Source organism: Petromyzon marinus, chromosome 41 (assembly GCF_048934315.1).
Source record: "Petromyzon marinus isolate PM22_M1 ecotype Great Lakes invasive population chromosome 41, UKy_Petmar_22M1.pri1.0, whole genome shotgun sequence".
In the NCBI taxonomy this organism is placed as follows: domain Eukaryota; kingdom Metazoa; phylum Chordata; class Hyperoartia; order Petromyzontiformes; family Petromyzontidae; genus Petromyzon; species Petromyzon marinus.
In genome coordinates this window covers 9,139,459-9,162,197 of record NC_133707.1, presented here as the reverse complement: position 1 = coordinate 9,162,197, position 22,739 = coordinate 9,139,459, and the positions used below count along the sequence as shown (strand labels likewise).

General features: G+C 46.4%; 1 protein-coding gene across 2 annotated transcripts in view; it reads left to right on the top strand.

The window, feature by feature from the left end:
• The window catches only part of LOC116951016 (anthrax toxin receptor 1-like), an 89,142-nt gene that overhangs the window by 4,685 nt on the left and 61,718 nt on the right, over positions 1 to 22,739 (top strand). For both annotated transcript variants that reach the window (XM_076073361.1, XM_032969285.2), the window contains exons 3-9: positions 5,094 to 5,165; positions 9,930 to 10,011; positions 10,800 to 10,833; positions 12,560 to 12,639; positions 13,481 to 13,549; positions 16,961 to 17,041; positions 18,507 to 18,567. In XM_076073361.1, the coding sequence (XP_075929476.1) occupies positions 5,094 to 5,165; positions 9,930 to 10,011; positions 10,800 to 10,833; positions 12,560 to 12,639; positions 13,481 to 13,549; positions 16,961 to 17,041; positions 18,507 to 18,567 (479 nt within the window). The remainder of the gene's footprint in view (positions 1 to 5,093; positions 5,166 to 9,929; positions 10,012 to 10,799; positions 10,834 to 12,559; positions 12,640 to 13,480; positions 13,550 to 16,960; positions 17,042 to 18,506; positions 18,568 to 22,739) is intronic.

Below are 22,739 nucleotides of genomic sequence, written 5' to 3'. Positions count from 1 at the left end.
AACATGGGTTCTAGATTTAAAGCTTTCGTGACTGCAAGGATCCATCCATACTCTTTGGTTCTATTCGGTAAAGTCACCAAAGAGTATAACATGGGTTTAACCACAGTTAATCAGCAGGGTTTATATGGTGGGGTAAGGTGTGGCTAATCTCACCTCTATCAAGACTTCTGATCAGTGTGGATGAGTGGGTCCCTCTAGAGCTCTAGCGGGGAGACCCTTTCGCCGGTAGTGGCGTAAGCAGGCGAATGCAGGGCTGCACCATATCACTTGTTTTCTTTACTTCAAAATCCAAAAGTCAAACGGTCTACCCTGCTCAAGTGACCATTTTTTTTTTGTATTGCTCATTTGCACTGCCTTCACGTTACATGTCGTGGAAGTTTTACATTGATATGGCAGGGCTTGTAGCATCCACACGATGACCACTTGATTAATATTGAGTGGGATGACTGAGGTGACTGCCTTCCGGGGTTTGAGCTCGTCACCATCCAGTTGTGAGTAAAGCACTTTAAATCGGTGTCACCTGACCAGATTTGACTGTTTCTGAAGTAGCTTCCAGCACATGAAGTGAAAACGTCCGACATCGTGCCGAACAACACTGAATACAACGCCAAAACACCTCGGAGAGCTTTGTTGCTCGCACGAAGTGCACCTTTCAGTCCAGTTCACCAAAATGTTTAGCCCCTTTTTACTTGCCACTATTTCACCACTCGGTAAATACAACTAAAGAAGATTTTTGTGCATTGGGTTGTCATCTTGGACATTTAACTTCGTATCTCGAATGCCACAAACAGTATGGGTTTTTAGAAAGTATATTATGGTTTTACCATCATGACCGAGTATTCTGAAGAAAAAAAACACATGGGTGGGGCGCTGATGAAATGCAGATTTGTTCCAAAGATACAGTATAGGCATGCTGATGTCTTTGTGGGTATCATGTTTCCTTTGAAATGGAATACAATCATGCACTTGCCATCACATGTCATTTAAACAAGCTCAGGAAAACCGTCTACCGATTTAAATTGTCCACCAAGTGAAACGTGGGGATGCGGGAGCTGAACTCGATTTAAATTGTCCACCAAGTGAAACGTGGGGATGTGGGAGCTTAATTTTCTCGTAACGTTTCAAACATTCACACCTGTGAAAGGAGGCAGGCAAACATCACCGTGAATCCATTCGAGGGGTCGTATAAGAAATGTCTTTACTGATGCGCACAGTGCAACATCGCACGTCAGCCTCACCGAGGATTGAGGTAAAAGCAAAAGTGTGTTGCAAGGGGCGGATACGTGAGCATTACAAAAAAATTACAGTTACACAGCTGTGCAGAAGCACTGCCACTGGGTGTGGGCGGCAAATTGGTCAGAGTGGATATGCGACGGTCAGATATGCGACGGTACGTATTTTTTAAGTCCTCGGTTTGTAACCGTGCTCTGTCGATACGAAAAGGATCTTTCTTTTTAACTTTGTACAGTACTCGACAAACGGGAGAGAAATGTGGAAGCGTGTTTGGACAGAAACAACACAGCTCTCGAATGTACTCCGGATTTTTTGAATTCTTTGTCTTCATAGCGCCGCCGCGACTGGGATCAAGCTGGCTGAGACAGCTCTTTCAATCATTATTGTTTTTTCTTAAGTTTTTTAATGCTCTTGGCGTTTTGTGAAAAAGCAATATTATTTTATATTGACCATACTGACCAGCCAGTTACTATCCATCTAGACACTCTCTATCATTGTTCAATTATGAACAAGTTCATCTAGATTTTGATTTAAAGCTTTCGTGACTGCAGTAATTCATATTATTAGCTCTTTCGGTAAAGCAACGTTGAAGGGAAACAATAAAATAATAAAATATATTATTGTTTTATATATATTTTATTATTTTATTGTTTCCCTTCAACGTGACTTTCCCGAAAGAGCTAAGAATAAGTTCATCTAGATTCTGTTTGATATTGATTCAACCCCATCACCCATCCTGGGTTGGAAAAAAAATCAATGACCACATTGTGTGAGACGTCAGTCTTGGTTGTCCTAAGGGCAGACTCATTTCCTACATAGGAATGTGGAATTTCCACCAGTGGCTCGTAGCTGAAACAGGGGGACGCTGACTGTGAGTTGAGTTGTTTGCATGATACTGAACTTTGTACCGCTTATCTTGCTTCTCAAGATTGCTGCGCTGCATGCATCGACTTGCAGACTAATGATACGTATGCCGAAATGGCGTCAACAATAGCATAACACTTGAGGAATCCCAGCATGCTTTGCTTACCAAGATGACACCCAAAGTCTTGGGCCCTTTCTGCCACACAGCGTTGTGACGGCCAAGAACTCGCAAGAGCCGAGAGTGGCAGCAATCAGTCCCTTGGATTTGTTTCTCCATTTGCTCTGGCTCATTTGTATAGTTTTGAGCAATAGTATTACCATGAACATTGCTTCATACTTATTTGCATGAATTGCTTTGTATGTTTTCACACTCAATTTAATACGTGGCACATAATATTAAGTGGTGACATCCATGTCGTCCGTTCGTGCTGCGAGGAATTTGCATCTATTGCTTAGAATTACTTTTAAATAAGCTACCTGCTGACTTAGATTGTTGATGTAAACCGTCTTGAATTTGCCTGCAAATGGCATTGCCATCCCTATGGCCGGCCGAATATGTACAAGAATGGTCACGGCATCTTGATATTCAATCCCCCTCGGTGTACCACGACCACAACCCCCAGTCTCCAACAGCTCGAGATCTCACAACTTGGGATGGTGACGGGGCAGCAGATGCTAATAATCACTGGGCTTGAACAGGATTCGTCATGGAACTGTCCATCGCTATGTATAAGTGCATAGACTGGTGATTTGGCAGCAGGGACACGTCACTAAGAAGGGATGATAATAATAATGGAGTGGCAGCCAAAGAATGGAACACACCCTCGCTGTACGTCCTCTGAGAAAGATGGAGCGGTGACATTGCTTCATGTGCAGGTTCTGGGTGTGGATTATTACGTTGCAGGATCGCGATAGGTGGCAGCAGCCGCGGTGGCCGCTATGGGAAGGAGGCCTTCATGCAGCAGTGGATTCACCACGGCTGACGATGTGCCAGATGTGTTTATTGGTAACGAATGCAAATTATGAACGGTGCTCGCGTCTGGTGAGCACAGGCCTTGGCAGGGATGGACGTAAATTCAAGGCAGCGGCTGAGAATTTCCACAATTTAGTGTTGTGGAAACTATTCCACAGCAGATATCCAAAATTAAAATAACGCAAGTAAATTTTATATTTTTAACTCCGCACACCTTGGCTTTGTTGTTGACTAATGAGGCCGCCTGCAAATGAAATTTCTCCGCAATGACTTTGGGGTAGGGAACGAGCGGCGTTCCTGCACTCTGCGTAAACATCTACGCCCGCCGATCCATTGCAAGAGGCGGTGCACTTTGGGATATTAAAATTGGTGGATGATAAATTTGGGGCATGAATAGGGGCAGCAGGCCATTAGCGGAAATCACTCGAACCGGGCGATCAGGAGGGGGGACCCTATTTTTATTGTCATCTTCTGAAATCGTAGCATTGCCAAGTCTATTGTGTTTACAAAAAATAAAATCTCGTTTCAAATAAACCAGGGCATGTACGCGCAGTGAACGTGGCACATAAATTAGATTTATTGTTTTAGGGAGTGTATTGTACTATTTAATGACCTACTTCTGTATGTGTTGGCTCTGAAACGCACACACTCCCACACATACACCATCAAAAGATACAATCTTCCCCCCCATCGTTTAGTTTTGTATATAACGTGGGGACAAGTGCTGGTCGCGAACGCCTACAGTATTGAGGCATGCTAAGAGGGCGATGTTACTGGTATAGCCAGCAACACACCTGGCCACTTTTGTCTTCCCAGTGCTCATGCTCATACCCCAATGTGAGAGAGCCATTTAAGGCCGAGTCTATCTAGTTGGAGGCACAGGACGGGTATTAACATCACTGGTCACTGATGTTATTTGTGGCCTGGAATCAATCTGAGGTCACTGGGTTCATCGACCACTGCATTACACTCACCCTTGCAGCTTTTTCGGTGGACTTTTTATTTATTTCAAATTTAGAACATGCTGGAAAAAAAACACACGTGTAGTTATTTCACAAGCATGTCTTTATTGTGCCGGTGTGCTTGCTTATTCACCCATAAACATTCATGTGTATGATGAACTGCTTCGCAATGTATGTACTGAATATAAATTATATGGGTGATAGGAAATTTTACGTCATTAACAAGGAGACACGTCTGAAAATGTACACGTTCTTGATACTTAAAACATATTACTCTTGCCATTCTCTGAGGGGGTTGTTAGACCATACTTCACCACGATGTGGGCCATGACTGGGAATCGCACTCGGCTCGTCAGGTCTGTAGCTCCGTGCCCTGACCACTGCACTTCCACTGGCCTCCTTTAGGAGCCTTATCGTCCAATTAATTATTTGTACAGTATGGTTCCCGTATTGTCTTTTTTAAAGTGGTGAGTGGTGGCACAGTGGTTGGTGCAATGCCAAAACTATTTACACTAAACCATGTATTTATTTTACCAGGTAAGGCCCACTGAACTATACAGCTCCTTTTTTTTCAGAAGTGCCCTGACCACAAATAATAGCTCAAGGAAGTGGCTTACGATGTGGAAATGTATAGCAGGCAAATAAATGCTCTAAACACATTCTTCTAAATGTGGAGGGGGAAAAACTGGAGGACCCGGAGAAAAATCCACGCGACCACAGGGAGAGAGGCATGCAAACTCCAAATGTACAGGTGTCAGGTTTGGATCGAACCCACGACCTCCTGCATACCAGGCGCGGGAGAAAACATCTCGCCACCGCGGCACCCTGCACTACGAAGTCAGCAACCTGAGTTCGATAACATCAGTGGCAACATTTAATTATTTAACAAATTTCCCTTTCTGTTCAATGAATGAATATTGCGAAGATTGAAATGCTCGTGTAATATGTCACATATGCAGGAATGTTAATGCGCTGTTTCCTCTCCCTCCCACCTGCACCCCCCCCCTCTGCGTGAGAATGAAAGTTGTCAATGACCAGAATTTGTCTGCTTGTTTCTGCAGCCCCCAGCTGAGGATGTCCTTCATTGTTTTCTCCACCCATGGGACTGTGGTCATGCCCCTAACAGGAAACAGGTGGGACACCAACCGTGACACGCACACACGCCAGTGGCAGCAACCCAGCAGGACCAATTCTCTCATTCCTGGCGTGGCTGCCTAGCTATTAATGATATTATTATAAGTCGCATAATAGTTTTTTTAATGTCATTGAATTACTCTTGGGATATTTCATCATCACTGTCATCATCATCAGCCGTAGTATATTCACTGCTGGATTAAGGCATCCATCGGCCATCTCTCAGGCTCGCGATGCAAAAAAACATCTATCTGCTGGACATTGTTATTGAATTACTAAAGGGTTCTTTCATCATCATCATCATGATCAGCTATTACCTATGCACAGCTGGATGAAGGCATCCACAAGCCCAGTGCTCTCTTTTATGGTCTCATGGTGCAACGATTCTTGTAGCCGCTGCACGTGAAGCTGATTTCATCGCTCAATCGCTGCGGCTGACATCTTCTAAACCGCATCCACTGCACAAACCATGGCCGATGCGGATACCTGATGCACAAATGGAAAATTAAAAACTCTCCAGTGTGCGACTGTGGTCATTCAGAACAAACCATGCAACGTATAACAACACAGTTGCCCGATCAACAAATACGAAGGGAGACATCGCAGCGATACACTCCACTGCTCCTGACGCGGTTATCTAGCTTGGCCACCTGAATGTGCAATTGTAGCCGTTGTTCTGCGTCTGCATCGACCGTGCGAAGGAAGAAGAAGTCGCGTTGTAACCTTTTGGCTGCTACTTGATCATCATTCCTCGACATGACGTGTCCAGCCCCCACGTGATCAGAGTGTGTATCGGGGTGCTCTGCGATCTCATATGCGGATGTGGGTAGTGGCATCGTGGATCATCCAGTTGTTTGGAGATGAGAGATTTTATGATTATAATGTTTTCTTTAATATAGTAGCGTCGTTCATGCAAATTGCATCTCTCACAATCGCTGAGGGCACCACAGGCAAGAGGGAAGGCAGCAGCCAGGCGGTGAACCACCGGAAATAATTGCCTGAGCTTTGTAGTCCTCTATATATGAAGATATTTTTCGGCCAATTTAACGGGTGTTTTATACACGTGGAAATAAACTAAAGAACTCGGACAAACCCCATGCTTTGCAGGGTCCCACCCTCGATCCCATACAGAAAGGCCCGATTATATTATTCGGCACTTTGCCGTGTCGCCTTCTCCTGGCAAGCCAGCATGGCTCCCCCTCGACACCTACTCGAAGGGAGTTTCGCGACGTTTGGGCGCGATCCAGCAACCCTCGTCGCCTCCACGGTGCTGGCTAGCGGAACACGGGCATAGCCACCACCTCTGTGGAGGCTGTAGAGCCAAGAGGGTTTCTGTCGTCGAGTTGGGATGCGTCGACGGGTTGACGTGAAGATTCCGGTGGCAGCTGGCGAAAGAAAACGTTGCACGGATGGAGGCTACGAGCCCCTGCAGAGCGGAGGTTTCTGGGGATGGAAACACAAGCTCGCCCAGCCTAAGGTTCTGCTCGCTTTCTGCGCGTGCAATGTCCCGAGTTTTCGAAGGTGCACGCGCAAACTGCGGTGTTTACTGCGGGGTGGATTTTTTTTTGTCGTTGTGGCCCCCCCAGTGTGAGAAGTTTCTTCCGTTTTGGCAAAGATTATCTGAAGGAAGTTAGAACAAATCCAAGATGAGACGAGCGTCCGTAAAGGCAGGATGCGAGTGGACTCTGAGGTTGGGTCATGGGGGAGTCAAACCGAAAAAAAAACTAACTCTGACTCCATCATGAACACTGCCTTGCAAAAAGGAAATTATGTAAGAGGGCTAACGTTTCGAGCAGTGGTCCTTCTTCAGCATTCTCCTCCATATGGCAGCCGATATTGATGCAGACCAACGGCTACAATTTTACGTTGAAGACGGTTGATGCCAAATAATTGCAAGAGGAGCAGATTGGTGCATCGCTGCTGTGATGCACTCCTTCGTGTTTGTGAATGGGGGCATTGAGTCGTTCTGTACGGTCCATGGTCTGTTCCGGGTGACCACAGTCGCACATCGGAGAATTGTTTTAGTTTCCCATTTGTGCATCGAGTATCTGCATCTGCTGCTGCCATGGTTTATATGTACGTATGTTGAGCTTCTTTCGCACTGCACGTAGCCAACAATGCTAATCAGAGGTGTGGGGAAGGACAAAAAACTAAACACACAAAGCAGTTCTAAAGAAATTAGTTTTCAATCTTGATGATTTAAAAGTGTGGACCTCCAGTGGTTTCCTAATATCAGAAGGAAGAGCGTTCCAGGCGGTCGCAGAAGCGCATCTGAAAGCGACCATCTTTGTTCGATGGCCAGCCAAATGGCAGTGAATGTGGTTCTCAGGCGTTGTGGCCCCAGAAGCTTCGTGGCAGATCAACATCGGGGATCTTCTGCGTCGTTGGGTCTTTCACAAGGTGTTTGCTCCTTTTGATATCTTATGAACTCCCATTTGGCTTACCAAGTATCATCGTCCTCATCATCATCATCACCAGGGTTCAAATATGTATTGTTGAAGGTTGCGCACGTGGGCTCCAAAAGGACTTCCTGTCCGACTTCTTCAAGCGACGGTGAGGGACGCTGTTGAGACCCTCCTGGTGGATAGCGCGAGTGAGCTAGGGGAGTAACGATGTTGCCACATGGCACGGCAATCGGGCTTACCGTCACGGCCCAGGGTCGAGGGTTAATTGTTTTTTTTACAGTGTGGAGAATGTGTTGGCCACTTTCGGCGATGTATTTTTTTTTACATGAACCCTCTTAAGTACGACGTATAGTATATGGTTGGAAAAGCGGTTGATTCTCACACAAATGATTCGTTACACGTATTGTGATCTTGAACATCATCTTTATGCCCCCCCCCCCCCCCCCATTACATTTAATGTTGACGATGGTGAATTGATTGTTATGCTGGCAAATCGCCACCACCAATGCCATCCCCTTAATTTGAATATAACCTTTAAATGTGATTACCCTGTTTTATACACACACAAACAAAGTGACGTGTTAAAGCAAATATAACTCGACATTACTGTGTGCTCTGTATTTGAAATTATGCAATATTTTAGTTGGTGCTTAAAAGTATGGAAAACAAATCTTACATTTTTTAAATAATGAAAATGTTGAGAGAGTTTGATTCTGTATAATTATGAAAACGTGAGTAACATGTAGTGTCACTTTTGTAAGATAACCTCCCTGGTTCTCAACATTTCTCCTTTCCTGAGCCGGCGGTGGAAATTCCACATTCCGTCGGCGTGGGGACCGTGTTCTGTTTGTAGACCATCTGCTGCTCACTCTCCACAATTTTGTTACCCATTTTTACCAAATCGACGGCAGTGTATTCCGTTGTTTCTGGTGGTAGCTTTCGTGTAGAGTAGAACCCCTCCTTAACGACCACCTCTGTTAACGACTAATCGCTTAACGACGGGCCTCCATAGAGCCCAGTGTATAGTGTAGTGTAGGAAATAGTAGTGTAGTGTATAGTAGTGTAGTGTATATTAGTGTAGTGTACAGTAGTGTATAGTGTAGTGTAGAGTAGAACCCCTCTTAATGACCACCCCTGTTAACGACTAATCACTTAACGATGGGCCTCCATAGAGCCCAATGTGTAGTGTATAGTGTAGTGCCTCCATAGAGCCCAATGTGTAGTGTATAGTAGTGTAGTGTGTAGTGTTTAGTAGTGTGTAGTAGTGTAGAGGTGTTAACTACGCACTGTTCGGTAACCTGCATTGCCACCAGGTATCAAAGGGGCAGTGCAGCGTTACCCCTGTGTACATAACGGTTGGGGTCAGACGAGGTAAAGTGGATCGTAGCCACAGTTTGGTAAGAAACAATCAGACAGTTCCACGTGGGAATGTGGGATTGGTGACACCTGGCCACAAACGAGTATAAGAAGGGTGACCATGCAGAGCACGGGGAGTTCTCTCCCTACACAAAGACCGAAGCCCGGGCTGAAGAATAGCTAGGACCCTGGACCCAGCCTTCCAGCCCTTCTGAGGGCTAAGGCTCGGCGTACCCAGTGGTCAGGACCCACCGGGCCAGCGGTGGGCCAGATAGCCTCCCCTAGATCCCAGCCGGAGGACTCTGGGATAGCGGTAGATGTGTAAGTCCCGCCAAAATAGGAGGCTGTACCTCCTTAGGCTAGGATAGTGGTAGACGTGTAAGTCCCTCCAAAATAGGAGACTGTACCTCCTTCGGTTTCAAGGAGACCTGTGTGTAGGTTACACTCAGTCCGGAGGCTGTACCTGCTTAGGGTATCGGGTGAGGGGACCGTATACCCCTCCGTGTGTTAAGGACTGTGTAAGAGAAGAATTACAATAAACAGAGTGTGCCTCATAAGAAGTTTATTCGTCTTTATACACACTAAATTAGTGTAGTGCCTCCATAGAGCCCAATGTGTTCACTTACCGACCATTCCCCTGTTGACGACGGGCTTTTGTAGGTACAGTAAATATGAATTAATGCATTGATTAACCATATTTATTTTAATGTTATATTTGTATAATGTTGTTAGTATTTTTATGTATTACTATCCATTGTTTAAATATAAAGTACTTTTTTGGGTGAAAAGGGGTAACTTTTGATGTTATCGGAACGAATCTAGGCTTTAATGTGTATTCCCTATACTCACTTAACTACCGAATCGCTTAACGACCGGTTTCGTGGCACTAACTACCGTCATTAAGAGGGGTTCCCATTGTACGTCGAGGTCACAGAAAACTGTTATCGAGCCTTTGCTCGGCTGCATTTCTGACATCGTCTGTGTGTTCACTTGGCATTCCAGGGAGAAAATACAGCTGGGCTTGGAGGAGCTGAACCAGGTGCAGATCGGAGGAGACACCTGCATGCATGAGGGGTTTGCTCGCGTGAGTTTCCCTCCGACATCTATGACTTTTTGGATATTTTTTTCGCTGGCCGTCCCCCAACTTGTGATATTGGACGCGTCACGAAGCAACGGAAACATTCTTGTGGAAATCCATCGGTAAGCAGAGCTTCGCGGTTCAGTCTGGGAATGGGCCTCAGACTGGGCTCGAAATGGTACGCCACTGTCAAGCGTGATACTCTACGTGCCAGTCATCCAGTATCCTAATATATAAACACCCAGGTCTGTCATTCTGTCATTCTGTCATTCTGTGACTAACGCGGCACGGATTGGTTGAAGTGCGTCACGTGACCGGGACCAAGCAGCCAACCAACGCTTGGCAGGGCTATAGAGGGGCGGGTGAAAGTCCGCATTGAACCAAACCCCCAGCAAGGCCATCTACTTAACGACGAGAAGAAATTAACACGAAATGTTGTTTTCAATTAAGTATTCCAGATGTAAAATGATATAAGCTTTTAATGAAGAAATAAGATAATGGTTATATAATAAAACTGGTTTATTCTGATGAAAAGTACTCGGCAATGTTTCCCCCTTTTTTCAAACATTTGAGTGTTACCGTGCCTACGGGATATCTCCACTATGTTGTGTTGAATGTCCTGTGGACTGCGAGGAAAACATCTTTCATTTGCTTTCCTGAGGAAAATAAATGCGAGCAGAATTAAATGGTATTAATTCGGCATGCAAAGAGGCCTATGTAGATTTGTAGTTCAGTTTTGCCAACGGTGTTAATGTGTTCGTTCAGCTGACACTTAGCTGTTATTTTCCTCCCAGGCGAGCGAGCAGATACAACAAGAGTTTTATTACGGTATGTGGTCTTATTTTTACTGCCTTTTTATAAGCAAAAATGTGCAATGGAATACTCTGTTGCAAATCGTTTCAGCTACAGAGGGCCCACATCTTGTTGGTGTAAAGTGTTTTTTTTCACTTACCACTGGTGGGAAAATGCAAATGAAAAATCTGTTAAATTCTGAGGTGATTTGGTCATCACTTTTCCAGGGCACTGGCAGAAACTTTTAGCGTGCACTGACGCGTTAAGTAAGATTCTTGATTTGTTATTTATGCAACAAGTGTTGTCATTAAACTGGGCAACTCGTTATGTAATACATGTAATATTACGCCACGCCGATCCTTTTGTCTATTATTGATGAAAGCCAGCTGTGTCCTATTTTTTTTCATTCAAACGTAGGCTCAAAGGTTTCCGCACTTTGCTCCCATATTGATATCCGTGTTAAATTCCATTCCTCCACCTGGGGTACGCACCACACATGCCCGATGATTGGTAAAACACAGAAGCCTGTGTCATGGTGGGCAACAGTGAACTGGCATTTGTGATTTGCAGGGTGTTAGAAAAAAAGTTAGGAAATTGTGTAAAATGTGTTTTTATTGTGTTCTCGGGTTTAAAAGATGTACTCTTTTTTCTCCCATAATGTAAAGCAAAGTTAGGGGTGTGTGTTATAATCTGGTAGGTGTGTGCATGATTGTTTGTTCGTGTGGTCAGGTTAGTATAACTCTTTTGACATTCTACCCATGTCATATTCTTAGCTCTTTCGGTAAAGTCACGTTGAAGGGAAACAATAAAATAATAAAATATATATAAAACAATTGTTTTATATATTTTGTATATATATTTTATTATTTTATTGTTTCCCTTCAATATGACTTTACCGAAAGAGCTAAGAATATGAATTACTGCAGTCACGAAAGCTTTAAATAAAAAAATCTACCCATATCGTTAAGAAAGGCTCCTTGGTTGTAGGATTTGGATAATCGCCAGGATAGATCGAGGCAATCCTGACTCTGTTAATGATACACTGATTTTGCTTGAATTTGAATGTTAAATGTATTGCTTGCTTTGTAAAGGTCAAGAAATAAAGGACCTTCTGGAATTGTGTGAATGCCAAGTAATTAGATTTAACAACAATTGAAATGTTGAACGTTTGAATGCTTTGGGTGGTCCTCCATTATACTTTGCTAAGCCCTTAACCATGGTAAAACAAAAAAGTGATGGTGGAGTAGAAGACGTGGTGCCAGGTGGTTGGTGCAGTGCTATGAACCTGGCAAAGCGGAGTTTTATTTCCAGCCACGGCTAACATCAGTGGTAAGGTACTAACCGGCATGCACTTAGCATCATGGTGAAGTATGATCAAATAGCCCCCCCCATCACTGACAAGTTGTGGGGGAGGCCTTCATCCAGCAGTAGATTAATAAAGGGCTGTATATTATTATATTAAAATACACAATGTGAAATGTGGAATGATGCCATGAAACATATTCCTGTGGCCGTTTCCAACAACGGTTCGGCTGCGTTTTTCCGTATTTTTTTCGCGTATTTTGTCGCGGCACGTCGTCCAACGGTCTCGCTCCCCCGTGCCGAGAGCTTCCCCGTTTCGCTTGGGTTCCCTTGGAGAAGCTCGCTCCCCGCGCGTGGAGTCGAAACGTCGGGCCTCGCTCAAAAATAACGCTCGGCACGACCTGAAAGCTCGACGGAGAGCGCTCATTGTGTTTTTTCTCCTCCGCACTGCTTCTCGTAGGCGAAAAGGCTGCCAGCATAATCATCGCGCTCACTGACGGGGAGCTCACGGAATATTTTTTCTCCTATGCAGAAAGAGCGGTACGTATGCCGTTTTGCGGCCACGTCCAGTGCAGCAGAATCGCTGCTCGGCAGAATGCATGTGGCTGGGTTTTTACACTTGATGGTAGCATTTGCGTTGGCCATGTGTAAGAGCACGGGCTGAACATACTTTAGCACCGTCGTCATTTGCAAACACTGCCTTATTGCCACGTAACCTTGAATGCACTCGGTCTGTAATGAGCTAGTGTTTTGGACAGTGGCTTTTCTTCACAAGTAGGCAATGAGAGAAGCAAGTCGGAATATTTTAACCTATAGAGGTCGCACATTGCAATGGGGGTGTTTTTTATATATAATAATGACATTTGAGGATATTTTGTCAATTCCCAATAGTTTGCTTTCCCAGTCTCTGTTCAGCGCGAGAGCCAAAGTGTTAGTCTCGCACTGTACAAATTATGCATCTTTCGTTTACGCATAATGCAACGTCCGTGAATTTGCGCAGCAGTGCAGAACTGAAGCCAGATGTTGGGTTACTGTAAAGAGCAGACGGTGGGAGTTCGGGTGTCGGCTTCCCAACAGCTGTTCGGTCGAGCAGAAAGAAGGACGCGATGATGGGGGGGGGGGGGGGGGGCGACATCAACAACCGCTGTCCGCGTTGACTTTTCGATCGAGATCTTAACGATGCCGTGAAGGATTTTGAGTGCGTGCTTGCATGCATGCATGCGCCGCGCGTATGTGTTTTTTGCGTTGTGCGGAATCGGCGCCGCCGGTGGGGCGGGCGGAGGGGCAACCGTCCCGAACCCTGACCCCCCCCCCCTCGCCCTAGCGCCTGCTGACCTTGACCCCGTCTTTTTGCCGTGCCCGTGGTCGCGGGGTTGCGCAGGCCGATCTGGCTCGGCAACAAGGAGCCATGGTCTACTGTGTGGGCGTCAAGAACTTTAACTACACGCAGGTGGGGCCCTGCCCGCGCGGCGGTTTGGTTTGCGCGGAATGCGACCGACTTTGGTGGAATGCGTAGCGGTGCACGTCGATTGTATGCCATGGTGTCAAACAACACGTTTGTGAAAAAAAGAATTTCCCCCTCTTCTCCGAACTGAGCATTGGGACGCTACTCCTTGTCATCTCCCGTTTACAGCCCCTGAGCCAGTGGTGGAAATTGCACATTCCCATGGTGGATGTGAGGTTATCTGTAGGACAACCTCTGTTGACAAAGTGGAAGTGATTTTATTGACCTGGAAACATGATGGGCTGAGTCAATGCCCCCCCCCCCCCCCCCCAAACCAACCAGGATTTGAACTCGCAATGTGTTTGGAACACAATGAATGGATTGCAATTAACAAAATAGAGCCAATGTACATATTCTACTTGCAATGCATTGTGGGCAGTCCGGTGGCTAGGGGGATGAAGAGAATCACAATAACCTCCAAAATTCACATCATTAGGGACCTCATTAAAAGCGATAATACCTTGGGTTGTATGTTGTCCAGCTGGGCTAAAATGGCCGAATTAAATTCTTATCAGGATGCTAATTACTGTGGGAACTTGGTCATAAAATGCGTGGAGTTTTGCAGGGTCCCCGTGTGTGCCTGGCCTGCCAACCCTGTACCCTTGTGTCCTCCATTGCTACCATTTGAAGAGTCCCTTATGGGTTCATTCTGTTATGCCACATCTACTACCACTAACTGGATTGTGACACACTGCTTTTTCCTGTTGTTTTGAAGCTAAAGTTGGGGGTGCATCTTATTATCTGCTAGCCGTGTGTGAGTGTGACCTAGATCTGTATCCCACAGTGGTGAGATGTTAACTACCTCGCCTGTTATCTGTTAACGACCTCGGTATACAGGATGTCGTGGGTTCGATCCCGACCCTTGACGCCTGTATATTTAGAGTTTGCATGTTCTCCCCGTGGTTGTGTGGATTTTTCTTCAGGTTCTCCGGGTTTTCCCTCCATTTAGAAACGTCCGTTTAGAGTATTTGGCTGATATACATTTCCACATGATATGTCACTTCGTTGAGATATCATTTATGTCCAGGTTACTTCTGAAAAGGAGCTGTTTAACTAAGTGGGCTCTATGTTGTAAAATAAAAATAGTTAATTAGTTTGACCTTATTGACACTGGTTACAAATTTTGGGTGCGTCTTACTTTCCGGAGGGTCTTATAATCCATAGAATTCCATAGTTTCGATTTAAAGCTTTCGTGACTGCAGGGATTCATCTTCTTCATCTTCTTGGTTCTTACGTGACTTTACCGAAAGAACCAAGAAGATGAATTCCATGGTTAACGTGCCTGCATCGGCCACTTGTAAATGTTTCACTGGCTTGCAAAGCCACGCAACGTTTGTTTATGGACTTGTTGTTCCAAAATCAACTATCTTTAAAAGAGTGCAGTAATGTAGCTTTTGTAGTGTTCATTTAAAGAAATAAGCTTTTATGATGTCCATTAGCCAAGAAATCATGTGCAGGAAGTTGCATCTGCAGCCAACACATTTGTATTGATCGGAAAGAGGCTCAGTGTAACGCTAAGCCATTTCCTAAGTGCTCATAAATAGAGCAGGGAAAGACCCTGCTTGATGTGGACTAGCCCAAGTCGAGCACTAAAATTGCGTCGGTCCCGAATTGTAACGTTAGATCAAGAATTGCCTGGTTTATTTAGTGCCATAATTAACAATGTAACACAGCAAGACATTTCAACCGATTATCAATTAATTTGTTCCACCCGAAACCATGAGGGCCCTTTTGAGATAAGACCTCGGTTAATGCATGAACTCACTGGCGCCTAGGACTAAGACAGTGACCAAAGCACTTGGAATGCTTCCCAGTCTCGTAAGACAACGGAAGCCAAGCTGATTCGAGCCTGGATGGTGCTTGAATAGGGGACCACTATGCACGCCACGGTGTTATGGGCTGGCTATGGGGTGACCCTAAGAGGCCAGCAGAGGGGGAGTGCAGCCAAATCTGTTGCACTATGCACCCACATCTATGCCCCCCCATCTATGCCCCCCCACCTTCACCATCCCGCATGGACCAGCAGCGGTGAAGTACGGTCAAATATCCTCCATGATGTGCACGGCGTTGGGGAGGCCCTCGTCCAGTGAGGTGGCGCAAAGGAGGGTGAAGTATGAATTTGGTCCTGTAGCGTTCTTGCATAGTGTGGGGGGACCCAGCGGTTTCTACGGTGGAGTCATTGCATCACTTTGCAGTGAAGCATTTTCTAGGTTCGTGGCGGGAAGCGGCGGCAGTGTTGTTGTTCGCGCAGGGAGCCAGCGCTATGGAATGCTTCACCCCGCGCGTAATTAGGTCATCGGCATAGTTTTAGTTTTTTTTTGGGTGGGGGGGGAAAACGCGGTAAGAGCTCGCTTGTTGAAATGAAGCACAGTGGTCCACGGAGAGGAATGGTATCCCGGTAAACATGCCCCAACGTTTTGGGCCAACGTGTTTGGCTTGTTGTTGGAACCATTGGACCAACGTGGTTCCAACATTCCTTGTTTTACTGGGACGAGACGGAAGTAATCTTTTCCGTCGACTTAAAAAACACTCGTCGCTTAACGCCGGTTTGAATGGCTGCATTTGCTTTTGATATTCAATTTGTACTGAAAACCACGTGTGGATTTCTTTTAATGAATGATAATGCATTGTATTCTGCGACGGCAAATGCATCCGTTTTATTTTATGTGTAATGACTGAAAATAAGCCAGGTGGTGCGTGGCGATGCGATTGAAAGGTTCAGATTTCAAAGCCTCTGTCTGGGGTTGACTCGACCTCGCATTTCATCGTAGTAATAATTTCATCGTAGTAATAATTTCATCGTAGTAATAATTTCATCATAGTAATGTATAATTTTTGACTCGGCCCTTCATCCTTCCATGGCTGATTTTAAAATAAGTAACACTTTGTGGAATGTCGTGCCACGGAAACACTCTTCGCCACCATAGGAATGTGGAATTTCCACTGCAGGCTCAGTGCTACCCCTCTAATTTAAGGAACGGAACAGGAGGATTTCTCCACAAATCTGGCTGTCGCCTGATGAAGCTAGTTGTAATTACTGGCGAAGCGTCATACTCGGGTTGTAAATGTTGTGGTTTTGCTCTCCAACATACCGGTGTGATGTATTAGTAACGAATTGCCATGTTCGGCTTGCGTAACAATCTTTACTAATTGGCTGTCGGATGCTGGCGGGTTTAACGACGCAGTTATATGTGTCGTTATATATTTACGCGATCTAACCCAAAAAGCTGTATTATGAATCGGTGCTGTAATTGGGCATAACAAAGTCACTTCTGCACAAAGTTGAGATGAAAACCACACTCCGGGCGTGTTCGACTTTTGAAATCCCGAGTCTCGCCCCCATTTGTTTGTTTGCAGTTGGCCCGTATTGCAGACACCAAGGAGCACGTCTTCCCGGTGCAGGGAGGCTTCCAGGCTTTGCGAGGAATCATCGACTCGGTGAGTTGAAACGTGTTCTCAAAATCAAATTCGTGCCACGAAACCCCCTTCATCGGACATTGCCCACGACACGGTATACGGATCCCCATCCTTCCCATGACCTCGTGCTGCAGCCGTTTGACTTGCGGATTATTTTTTACACTTTCTCTATCCACTCTGGTAATCTCAGTTAATCGTTCCTCGCTTACGAAATTAGCCGCACGGGCACGGCTAAGGCTCCCGCTTCAGAGCCCAAGCCAAGACTTTTTTGCGTGCGTGTTAGCGTGTAAAATGTGCCGTGATCGACTTGGCTGCCAAGGCGTTGTTTTTTATCGCCGGCGAGTCTCTTTTTTTCACCTGACTTTTGGATTGCATCCCTGGCTTGTCGTTGTCCTGTTGTGTCAGTCTGCCCTCGGCGCAATTATACAGCGGTCAATGTGTTGGTGCTGTCGGTGCGGGTTAATGCTGACGCGCTGCGTGAATGCGTAAACAAGCCACTAAGTCGCTTGAAATGCCGCCTCGCCGTCGCTTCTGAATCGCCCATGCACATCGAGCTGGATCGACGGCGTGTCTACTGTGCCGACCTATCAATCCGTTTGAGCCTCCCGATTATGATCTTCACACGCTTAGAGATGCGTGCGTGCGGATTGTCGCTCAAGAGCAGCTGCGGCGCCGTCGGGGTTGTGCGACCAGTTTTGATGGTTTGCGCGATGCGTTTTATGCCGTCTTTAAATCTCTGCATTTTGCCGATGGGTGCATGTACCAACCAGCTTGCATAACAGCTGTGCTTTCACCGTGTGTTTAACGTGACTGTAAACTGGATCCAATTGATGAGTCGAAGGTTTTCTTTTATTAGGATATATTTTTGGGGATATTTTTTCATAATTGGACCAGTTCAATCCACTTTCAGATAAAGGCCTTCCCAATGAACCTCAAAATGTTGATGTAATTATTAAGCTGCGGCGACTTAATTTTTTAAAAGACTCAATGCCACCAATTTGCGCAGAGTAAAAAGTGTAGCTATAATGTCAATTGTTTAGCTGTAACCCTCCAGCACCCAACCGAGCCAATCAAATCAAGTTTGTAATGTCCAACGAAATATGACTTTAAAAAATATTGCCAATTTTGCTAACTTTTCAACATTCCTCCCGACTTTCCCCATCAACCAAAACAGTTGGCACGTTTGGCCACTCGACAACCTGATTTGATCAGCTCTGTCGGATAGTAGATGGTTTCGGTAACATTTTTACATAACACCTACATGATGATCCCACCCAAATTAAACTGAACTCATGATCACAACATTGGTTGTGAAAGCCCAAGGAATAAAATGTGTAAAAAGTATTTTGGTTCGAACACATCGGGAATACGATTAAGATGAAAAGATCAATACTCATGCACACACGTGCTCTTTGCCCTGCTATCTGTGCGAGCAGCAATGGCTGCTTTATAGTTTTTTTTTATCACGTTCCCTCTTTGTTTTTAGATTCTGAAGAAGTCGTGCACCGAGATCTTGTTGGCAGAACCTTCGAGCGTCTGCGCTGGAGGTAAGAAAGCTAATGCTCGCGCTAAGTTGCCAGTTTTTATTTTCACGGAAAGCCTCAACGGGAGTCCGAAGTCTCTCCCAAAAGGAGAGTCCTGCTCGTGCCGTTTGGCGAACTTTCATTCAAGGAGCGTTTTTTGCATGTTAGAGAAAATTTGAGCGCCCATAAGAGAATACCCGCATTAAATCTCCGCCATGGGGCTACCCGCAACCTGTTTTTGCTGGACTACATTCTACAAGAACCACCTCGTCCCCTTGCTGGTAGCTGCCACACATTATTAGTCTTATCATCATATACCAGGTATTAATATAAATTTTGCTGCACAATCTGGGACCTGCTTTCAGAACCGACTTGGAACCGCTCAAATTTCCTCTCGAATGTACAGAGTTGTCAGCCGCTGATGCCTGACGACGAAGGCCCACAAATCCGATCGGATATCCACGCAGTGCAACCGCGAACACCTGCGCCCCGTCGTCTCCATCCCAGCGTCGCCGCCGCCGCCGCCGGCAGCTCCGCGCGTCCCCGGCCGGCTCTCCGTTTGCGCGGCGACACAATTCGGTTGCGGTCAGTCCGCGGAGTGCACGCACGGACGAGCACTCCGTGGGCTTGCCCGCTAACGTGTTGGAGCTCGTCAAAGTTTCTTTTTTTTTTTCTCTTTGCGACCCTTGCCCCCTCGTAACGGCGTGCCGTGAAGCCAGTTTGGCGTTTAGCTCGGCTTTTTGCTGCCCCCCCCACAACCCCACCCACAAATTTGCTCTGATAATGCATAAATTATGAGAGCAAATTTGTTCGCATGTTCACCACAAGTACGTGTGGTTGGTGCAGACATGATTATTTGCAGCAGGTTTCTGTTTCGTGTTTGAACATCTTAACATCGTCCCATACGACCTACATAATATGGCACAAGACGCACGTTGGTTCCTCGCGCGTGTAATTCTACGCCTGTATCGGGAGCTCAAGAAACGTAATATTAATCGGTGAATCGATACGGCGACATTCCCGTCGTGAGGTTTGCCAAAAATCCTCTCGCCGATTGTTTGTTTTTGCCGATGCGATGGAAGGAATTTCTCAGATTTGTAAAACAAAAAAAAAACGACTGCAAACTTCGTCCGGTATCAAAGAGGTGAACAACGCTCCGTTTTTCCTTCAGTCAGCCTTTTGAGCTGCTTGGTTTGATTTCGGTGCCAGTAGCAACGCTTGGCCGTGCGTCATATTACCGTAATATTTTCCCCAGGGATCATCGGCAGGGAAAAATTCAAACTATTCTGGCTATCACCTGATGGAGCTGGTTGTAATCACCAGCGAAATGTCGTACTCGAATTGTAAATGTTGTGGTTTTACTCTCCAATACATCGGTGTTGCTGTTATTCACTCAATCTCACTGGCTTCTCCGTCTCTCTGGACAAGGGCCATTGCCACAATGTCAACCTATTCTATATTCTATAATTTTTACTTTTCATGGCAGTGTTTCTGACGAATGAGTTAAGTTTGTATTTATCAGTGGGTTGGGCATTTGTAAGCTGTGTGGGGCATGCACGCGTTTGATACCTGATTTAAATATTTTTTCCGAATTTTTTTTATTATTTCTCATTGACTAAGCCCAGCAAATGTAGCCCAGGTACATATGTAGAAGATGAGTAGCTATTTCGTCTTTGGGCTCTATGTACCTTTTCATCCATTGCCAAGCAAATTGTCTATTTGAATCAAGGACTCTAGGTAAACACTGAGAGAGCGCTTCAAAACAGGAGGATACGTACAGCCTGAACACATCAATACTGCTATAAACGATCATCTATGCCTTGAGTTTCCTGGCTTGGTACTGGCTGGGCTCCTCTCCACCGTGACAATAACTCTATTATTAGTCACGGTGAGTCATTGCCACCGAAACTAGCTGGGTAACTGGCTAAACAGTGAGACGCGTAAGGTGGTAGTAATGCAATACATTTACTTTTAAACGTTTAGAAAGTTTTCAATTTGTGCTCCCATTGATGTCATTCTTTCACTATAATATTCTTTCAATCCTAGAGTGTATATACAACTAAACCCTTAGAAATACATCTTGGCATTTTATTACGTAAAAAAGCAAATTACTTTTAGTGCTCTAGAGTACAGGATTGTGAGTGGTGTTAAAACGGCAGCTGTCTCTTTCCGTTTCAGCGTAATGGATTTCTCCACTCGTAGACTGAACAACGCGCAAATGTGTGGTTGCTGCTGTTCTCAAACAGCAGGAATGCACGCCACTCCTTGCGCGCATGCCATGTGACCACCGCATTGCATGTCCGCTGCTCTCAGCCTCGTCCCTCTGAACATAAAAAAAAACACAGCCTCACTTTCAGCCGTCTTTTGAGTTGGTGGTCTAGACAAGGCTGAGCGCGTGCACGCGGCGCGTGACGAGGAGTCGTTCGTTCTTTGCCGGCTGCGCAACTTTTTGTACGTTGCGGGTTTTCCAGCACCAAAGACAAAGATCCCCCGTATAGCTTTAACGGATTGTTGGGACAAGGGGCTGTTGGTGAGCACGCCATGAGGGCCCAACATACGGCGCACGAGGGTTGGTGCCTGGCCAACGCCACGCCCGGGGGCCGCCTTTGATCGACCCAGTGCCGATGTTTACACCGCCACACACCGGGTTCTGTGACTCTGTGGCTGACTGGACCTCGCCGAGGGAGGCCCAGGACAGGTTCAGATATTCATCACTGATGTTGGCCGGAATCCGAAAATCTAAAAGTTTTGAGACTCCACTGCGTCGCCGCTCCCCCAAACACGACGTTTGTTTTTGTAACACCCCACCCCACCCCTACTGCACACCACTCCTTGCATGCAAGGAGTGAAGAAGAGCGTCATAGCTCATCCGATTCCTCCAGTATAAATAAAGTTGTCAGATTCTGAATAACAACAGTACTGTACTGGGTGGTCCATATGTCTTGTGACCCCCCCCCCCCAATTAATTTGCCCCTAACATTTCTTTACCCTCTTTGCACATTCATTTCTTGCAAAAATATTAAGTTTTAGATAATTAAATGTGGGGGCGGAGGGGGGGTCACAAAAACCACCTTGTAAGTGTACAAGGTGTAAACGAGTGCAACACGACCATCGTCACGTGCGCAGCACCCACCCCCACCCCCCAGTGCTCCTTGCAGACTCGCAAAGTTCGCAAGGCTCCTGCCTGGTGCCCTCCCTCTCCACTCTCCCACACACCTCTCATCCCTCTACATACACCCCCCACACACCTCTCTCTCCACATACACCCCCCCCACACACCTCTCCCTTCACATACACCCCCCCCACACACCTCTCCCTTCACATACACCTCCCACAAACCTCTCTCTCCACATACACCCCCCACACACCTCTCCCTCCACATACACCCCCCCCCACAAACCTCTCTCCCTTCACATACACCCCCCACAAACCTCTCTCTCCACATACACCCCCCACAAACCTCTCCCTTCCCATACACCCCCCCCACAAACCTCTCCCTTCCCATACACCCCCCACACACCTCTCTCTTCCCATACACCCCCCACACACCTCTCCCTTCCCATACACCCCCCCACAAACCTCTCCCTTCACATACACCCCCCCCCCCACACACCTCTCCCTCCACATACACCCCCCCACAAACCTCTCTCCACATACACCCCCCCACAAGCCTCTCATCCCCCCCATACACCCCCCCCCCCCCACAAACCTCTCTCCCTCCACATACACCCCCCCACAAACTTCTCCCTCCACATACACCCCCCACAAACCTCTCCCTCCCCACATACACCCCCCCACAAACCTCTCATCCCCCCCCATACACCCCCCCCACAAACCTCTCCCTCTACATACACCCCCCACAAACCTCTCCCTCTACATACACCCCCCCACAAACCTCTCCCTCTACATACACCCCCCACAAACCTCTCATCCCCCCCATACACCCCCCCCCACAAACCTCTCTTCCCACATACACCCCCTCCCCCACAAACCTCTCTCCACATACACCCCCCCACAAACCTCTCTCTCCCCACATACCCCCCCCCCCACAAACCTCTCCTCCCTCCCCATCCACCCCACCCCACAAACCTCTCTCTCCACATACACCCCCCCACAAACCTCTTCCTCCACATACACCCCCCCACAAACCTCTTCCTCCACATACACCCCCCCCACAAACCTCTCTCCACATACAC